This window comes from Lolium rigidum, chromosome 3, assembly GCF_022539505.1.
Source record: "Lolium rigidum isolate FL_2022 chromosome 3, APGP_CSIRO_Lrig_0.1, whole genome shotgun sequence".
NCBI classification, from domain to species: domain Eukaryota; kingdom Viridiplantae; phylum Streptophyta; class Magnoliopsida; order Poales; family Poaceae; genus Lolium; species Lolium rigidum.
This window is the reverse complement of record NC_061510.1, coordinates 41,540,867-41,548,829: the sequence shown is the minus strand read 5'-3', so window position 1 is coordinate 41,548,829 and position 7,963 is coordinate 41,540,867. Positions and strand designations below refer to the sequence as shown.

At 42.9% G+C, this 7,963-nt stretch overlaps 1 protein-coding gene across 1 annotated transcript; it reads right to left on the bottom strand.

The window, feature by feature from the left end:
- Positions 1–1,026: 1,026 nt before the first annotated feature.
- LOC124695806 (zinc transporter 9-like) lies at positions 1,027–7,428 on the bottom strand. The gene is made up of 3 exons (XM_047228619.1): positions 6,823–7,428; positions 6,545–6,694; positions 1,027–1,332 (listed from the first exon to the last, which is right to left on the bottom strand). Exons 1-3 carry the CDS (start codon positions 7,426–7,428, stop codon positions 1,027–1,029), a joined length of 1,062 nt encoding a protein of 353 aa, XP_047084575.1.
- Between the last annotated feature and the right edge of the window lie 535 nt (positions 7,429–7,963).

Genomic DNA, 7,963 nt, shown 5'->3' with positions numbered 1-7,963 from the left:
CGTTAAGGCATGTATTCAGATGTCCACTATCACCAAATGAAGGACAAGCTTCAAGAATCGATCTGGTCTTTTTGAGATCTTAGCTTGACCTTGCCCTTCTCAACCTTGATGACGATCACCAGTTGATGACATCCTCTCATGGGCTATATTAGATCTTACTTTTGATGCATCCTCATGGCAAGATACCTAATCCACATAGAAAACACAAACAAACATATATGATGAGTTAGTTCACAAAGCACAATTGTCAAATATTACCCTACCACAAGATAATATGATCCAAAGTGGTATAATCTTTATGCTTCATGTGATGAGCAACTTGAATTTAATCTTCATTCTTAATTCTGGAAAACCTTGTATCTTCTCATGCTCTATCATAATGTCTTGAGGTACATTGAGAATTATCCATTTGACTGCATGCTCAAATCATGAGACTATCATGACACTGACTTTGAGCTATATCTTGAATTCTTCTCTAATCTTGATGACAATACTCAATGTATATCTTTATCTTCATGGCATCCACACTGGAATCCACCATATGAACTACAAGCATTATATATGGAATAGTACTTCATATAAACTCAATAAAAATATTAGTCCATAGGGAAATTACCAAAAACACACATAGGGGTAATTTACCCTTACAATGGGGAGCAGAAACTTGCAGACGGTTCCATTAAAAATTTAAAATGCAATCATGCATCACTTAACATACAAACGGGAGGGAAAAATCACATACAATTGTTTATACAAAAGAAAGCACATCAACATGCACTCATTATTTTGATTGTTGTAGTATCAAACAAATATACGTATAGAGTTTAGTGTGTGTCGAGTTTGATCGATATATGCACACATTTTTACGGAAATGATGAAAAAAAATCAGAAAACCTCTTTACACCAATAAAAGGGAAAACCTGTTTACACCAATAAAAGAGAAAACCTCTTTACACCAGTAGAAGTGAGATCCTCAACTCATAACTAGTTCAAAGGAATTTAGTATTTGAAGTTGAGGAAGATTTATCATGCCCATGCAGCAAGTATGGACATGAGAGCCGTCCCGACAAGCAAGGAGATGTTTATGATGACCTGCAACCTTCCGTTGTTTTGCACTCTAGGGTTCATGAAATCTTCAGCTAGAAGGTCAACAAGTGCCATGTAGTTTAGAATTCCGGCAGCTGCGGCATCGAGGAGCCCTTGCACGATTAGCGCCCTAGGGCTGTTCTCGTCGTAACCAGATGATATCCCGATTCCGATCACCACACCAAGTGGCGTGGTGAGTGAGAAGAAGAGCGACATCATCAAGACAGACTTTAGTCGGTACCTAGCCTATACAACAGAGGCACGGAAACTTCATTAATCACTTAGCCTTCATTTTCTACCATCGATGGCTAAAAAGGTTGCGAGTCATGTTTTGTATGCCATATTAACGCTTAACTACTATCAAAGTAAGTAAAAAGTATTAAATACAATGTCGGTGAATCATGTGATGTGTCAATCTGTTCGATGTCCTTAAGATTTAAAATTTAAAGTTTTGGTTGAATATGCAGGTATTAACTAGAAAATATGCTAGAATAGCCACAGAAAAAGGTTCATTATATTTTTCCACATTGTAGAATATTTTCAGTGTTTGTAAGTCAAGACGTCATTTTAAATTTTAAATTTTCTTATTAAATCACACAAAATGTGTACATGTGCATCAACAAAAAGGTCATAATCTAGCGCGGCGCTAAGCACGACTCAAATTGTTTGGCCTCAATTGCTGGTATAAATGGTTAGATGAAATGGAAGTATTTGTTTTGATATAGATCAGGGACTAAGAAAATGTTAATTCTAAACCCTGGACTATTATACCCAAAACCGTGAACTCCGGAAGAAAAAAACCTAAAGTTCGAACAATTATTTGAAATGAACCCTAGGCCATTTTAAAAAAATCTTAAACTACACGAGGTCACCGGCAATTACTTATCTTTTACGTTTTCCTAATTAACAAGTTCATGATCATATTGTTTGATGACTATTTAGGCTCATGGGGTACCTCCAAAAACTTAATATATTATATACTAAAGCAATATATAGAAAATATAAGGAAGACACCACGTTAATCCACATAACTGAAATTAATTAGACGCTTCAATCTATAATTAACCACTTAGATTTTATCCAAAACAGAGATGGTCGACGGAGGCCCGCAAGCGAGTGAGGAGGATTGATAGGAAGCGTTTTGACTCCATGGTGATCAGCACGGCATGGACTCTCTGGAAACATCGGAATGCAAGGGCTTTCGGAAACGCGAGGGAGAAGAAGACGGTCGACCAAATGGTGGTCCAGATTAGAGATGATTTTCACCTATGGGAGAGGGCCAAGAGAGGAGGGAGGCTAGATATAGCGAGAGAGTAGGCCTAGGCGGAGGGAGGGTGAAGTGTGTGTTCTCAGTACCGTGGTGCTGATCTTGTATATTGTTATACTCGTGCTCTCGAAAAAAAAAAAGATTTTATCTAAAAAGATGGAGTCTACATCAAAAAAATAAAATGGTTGATCTCGCGAGTCCCGAACACGCCTCTTCCTGGGATCTGCTGCTGCCAGTCACCCTGCCCACCGTTCCTCTAGCAACATCTTCCACCTCCTCTTGTAAGCTTTATCATCCATCGGCCTTCCTTTGTCACGTTCAGTGGCAATGGCAAACATCACTCTAATCTTCTCCTCCGTTTGTTTTTTGCTTGATTGCGTTCTGTTGGCCTAGATGGCCAGATCACCTCTAAAGTCTTGATGCCGACCGTCACGGCTTTGTCTGACGAACTCGCCACATCTTCTCCGCCAGCAGATACCAGCATAATGCATCCCTGCCCTAAGATGCATCAATCATGCATATTCTGACTTCCTACATACGTGCACTGCAGCACGATACATGCACTCACATACACCCATCCATGACATTCTTTCTTTAGTGCTATTTAATGCTACCGTGCCACGAGAAAATCAGTGAAGAAGATGTGCCACATGACCACATCAACCACCATGCATCATCAGCATTTCTATCATTGTCGTCAACAAGATCAGGCAACAAGAGAGTACCGCATCAGTTGATCAGACCGGCTTTGTCTGACGAACTTGCCACATCTTCTCCGCCAGCAGATACCAGCATGTTGCATCCCTAAACCAAGATGCATCAATCATGCATACGCTCACTTTCTACATACGTGCACGGCTGCACGTAAATGCACTGACATACACCCATCCATACTAGCTAGTCTTGATTTAGTGCTATTTACGGCTACCGTGCCATGAGAAAGCTAGCGAAGAAGATGTGCCACATCAGCCACCATTATCACCATTGCTACCATTGTCGTGAATAAATCAGACAACAAGACAGTACCACATCAATTGATCTCAGGTGTTAAACGCTAACCATCTGACATTATCACATTGGTATGGCCGCGAGAAATCAAGGAGCATTTGATTGAGAATGGACAATCGAATCACAAATTAGGTTTCAGCTTTGTTGGTAGCCTTTTAGCCAATATGCAACTATATAGTCAGGTAACACATGTATACAATTCTTTGTTAATGGTTGTAATTATATGTGAGAGATCTATCAGCAATATTGCATGTTGGGTAGGTTCAATCCAGTAGTCATTGCAATTTAATTGATATGTTTCAATATGTTAAATATTTAAAGAGGTCAAGTTTGTCGAATCAAGAAATTATAATTATGAAAAGAAAATTAAGGTACATGACTTATGCAAATCTACGATGTTGATTTATTTAATATTTGTAATTTGTATGATTTAAAGCATGTATGGTAGATAGTGTGTATGGTTTTTCAATTGATTTAGAGCACTCTGGTTGGTGTTAGAAAGTTTCACTATATATGTTCCATTGCGTTTTGAACACATACACAAAAGTTACACTTATTAACATGCACTAAAAAAAATGAGAACCATGATAGTGGATCTCGCCGCAATCCACCAAGCGAATTCCTCGCCGTCAGGGCATTGTCTCCATTGAAGAGCTTTGCCATGTCCATGGAGTCCGGAGTCTAGAGCAACGATGGAGTTGCCATCATTGGAAGTCACACTACCTCCCGATTCGGCTAAGAAAGGTGTTGCACGATGGTGTTGTTATCGTTGATGAACTTCATCGACCACCATGATTGGCATGCATATCTTCAATTGATATGTGCATCCCAATCGACCCTCAACCTAGTGGGGATAGTTGCGGCGAGTAATTTTTGTAATGCAGTAGTTGCCATGAAGTGACCTGGTAGCTCATGTATCTCAGGGCTAGGCAAGGTCCCTGCTGCGCCGCCCACCTGTTTATGCACGACTCATCTTACCTTTCGTCGCCGCGCGCACGGGTCACCACCCCACGGGTGAGCCACCCACCCGCTTCGTTTCCGCCATCATCCGCCCATGGCCGGCGGTGCTCTTTTGTCTACGTACAAATCCACACCGCATGTGCATGGTCACCAGCGAAGGACCCCGTCACAAAGATTTTTTTTCTGCCTACTCCTTTAATTATCTGGTACATCTTCCTTTTAGTTATGCGCATGAATTTTAATTACATGCACGGCAGCCGGCAGCCCTCACAATCCCTTCCGTTTATAATTATTATCTCACATAGTAGCATATATAGAGAATAACCAAGCAACTATGCGGATGGGTATTTCCGACATGGCTTGCTCATAGGCAGCTTTGTAGTGTATATAAACCGGCAAGGCTCGATGTAAAAGAGCGGTGGTACTAAAAACCTATTTTCTCGCGTGGAGACTAAGAGCTCATTTGATTCATAGGATAGGAAAATCATAGGAATAGGAAAAGCATAGGATTGAAATGTCATGCCTATGTGAATCCTATGGAAACATGAATTGTGTTGTATTGTATAAATTATGAAAGGAATTTTACATGAGATATGACCTATTTTTTTCTTATAAGATTTGCACTACAAGAATCCTATATGATTACTTCATCTAAGGTAAGGTATGTTCCTACGAATCAAACAACCTATATAGCAATTTTTTCATAGGATCCAAATTCTCAACAATTCTTATACAAATTCGATAAATAAAATGAGCCCTAAAACCTGTTTTCTCGTGTGGAATCGCTCCAGGGCCCTGGTGCGAGGCGTCCGACTGTGCAAGGGCCAAGAACTGCAACTGGCAAGCGTGACAAGTTTGATCGAAGCCAGCCAACATCGGGACAACAGACGACTTCCGTTGGTGGGAGAAAGAAAATCAACCGATCCATGCAGTTTTGTAGAGTAGTATTATGTAATTAGGTGGGAGGATAAATTCGTCCAACCAAATGTTGGACCAAGGAAACAATCCTTTCTTTATTAGTAGGTATAGAATAATAGATGAACCTTTGAAGACTAAACCACCCTTCAAATTTTAACTTGGTTATTTAGTGTGGTTTTGCACCATTGAAGTTGCAGAAATAATATTTTTCATGTCTTTACCTGGATAATACACACGCAATTTCCGTTGAATGAGAGAAGATTTTTATGCCTTATTTATTTTCGTACTATTTTGTTTAATGAGGTCGCCGGTCGTAGGTCTAGGCTCCCACCTAGATCCGCCATCGGCACGGTTGCCGGTCGCTCGGAGGTGCGTGGGGAGACGGCGCATGCACTATGTCGGCCTTGGGCCGGAGCATGCGTGTGATTCATGCTTACGCTTGCCTGCTCTTCCGCCGGAGGGGGTCGGCCGGCGGGCGACGGCGTGGGGGCTTGCTGATCAACCTAATAAAGGTGGTTGTCCTAGGGTTACTCTTGTGCGAAGATGGATACTTTCCTTAGGCCGGTCCTATTTGATCTGGCTAGCGTGGTGAGTTCCGGAAGGCTCCACCGGCGAATGTAACAATGCACCTTATGTCTGGAGTTTGCTGCATCGGGTGATATTCGTTCGTGCGTACCTATGCTATTATTCTGACCGTTTGGTTATGGAGGGAGCGGTGCCAAGCTCTGTTCTTTCTTGCCAATAGGTGATATTTTGGTCTATGATGAAGTAAGAGGCGGAGAATATCATGAAGGATGAATTGGAGGACTAGTAATGGAGGTTCGACTCTCTGCGCTGTTGAGGGACTTGCTTGATGTTCTAGGTTTTGCAGCAACAACATGTAAGTGGGGGCGAAAGCACAAGTGAAGTTCAGAGTCTTACCTTTGATGGTGAAAATTCAAGGTCCGGTATTAATTGGTTGTGCGTGGCAATGAACTTGTTGAAGGCATTGTTTTGAGAGCGGTGACTATCTTCAGGGTGAAAATTTAAGATCTTTGATCGGGCGACAACGTCGCTTGAATCTTTTTTTCTTTTATTTTTAAAACTGTGTGAGCAGGATCTTGAACGTGAGACCTTGGCTCTGATACCATGAAAGATTGCTGCACTAGCCAATTGAACCAAAAGTCCGAATTGATGGAAAGAGACTAGGCCGTGTATTTATATTCAACAGCAGAGACTAGATGTAATTGATATCTCTTGATATTAGTATATTCCCTTTATCGAAAAAATGAGGGGAACCGGAGACTAATGTGGAGAAATACATACCTGAACAATGCATCCGCCAAGGCCTATCCCTTCGAAGAATTGATGAAAAGTTAACGCGACCACGAGTGGTTTGATCGCGCTAGCACTCTCAGATGCGCCTAAAGACATGCCGATTATAACCGAGTGCACTATGATCCCCAGCTCCAGCACCTTCACATACAACATTGCATGAGCAAGCAGGGAAATTAGCCAATTAGCATCTGTAACAGACGCACACAACGTGATGCATGGACAGTTTAGTTACTCTAGCTAGTATGGACGCATCGATCGATCTGCACCTGTGAAATGACGCGGTGGCGGATGAGCTGCGCGCCGTCGTCAGATTCCCCCGCGAACGAAGACGACGCGATGGCGGCCGACGCGCCGTGGAAGTGACCGCCTTGTGTATGATCGGCGTCGGACGCTTCCAGGTACCCGGCGGCCGCGGAGGCCTTCTTTGCGTGGGCGCGCTGGAAGTACCCCGTGGCGATGGTGTCGACAACTAGAGTGGCGATGGCTGCAAGCATGGCGACGAATCCAGCGAACGGGAATTTCTGCCACGGCCCGTCGACGAGGCATGGCGAGCCGAGCCTCTCGAAGGCTTCTGGGAGGATGTGTACGAAGGACGTGGCAAGGATGACCCCCGCAGCGAAGGCCTTCACGGCGAAGAACAGGTCCGTGTCCGGGCGCAGCGCTGGAAACCTCCGTCCAAGCGAGGGGATGCCGCAGCCTGCAGCGCTGGCCACAAGGATACAGAAGATGGCGATGATCTTGAGCTTTAGCGCGCCCGCCTTGTCGTGCTCTTCCTCGCTGGTCTCGCACTCGCACTCGGCGTGGGCAAGCAGAGGGAGGGACGAGACAAGGAGGAGAAAGCACAGGGCGGCAAGCTTGAGATCGGCAGCCATGGTTTTAGTTGGAGGGATCAAAAGAATGGTGATCGACCTACCGGAGACGACATAGACACGCTTATATAATATACGTACAGAGCTGCCAGTAGCTCTGGACTTGGTCACTTGGTCAGGGTATGAACTGGAAAATATAATGGAGATATCACTGTCAACAACTCAACCTGATAGCAAGCGTAACGACTTAGGGCTCCTTTGATTCAAAGAACCCCTTAAGAATTTTCACCTTTAGATTTTTTTCCCTATATATATCGCTTGATTCTTAGGATTAGATCCTCCCATAGAATTGCATTGAACTATGTTTTGAAAGAATATTTTCATCCACGCAAATCTCATGTTGCAATTTTTCCTTATTTTTCCTACTTGAAAAAATTTCATGTAGGTTCTATACGTGATACTCTAATCACGTGTTTGAGAATCCCGCGGATCGAAGTACGTGGCCCTTAATTTAGTAAGAACCAGTAATTATCGACCTATAATCAATTGTGGTCATCAAGGGCAAATCTGAGAGTGGATGGAAAGGCCGATTTTGAAC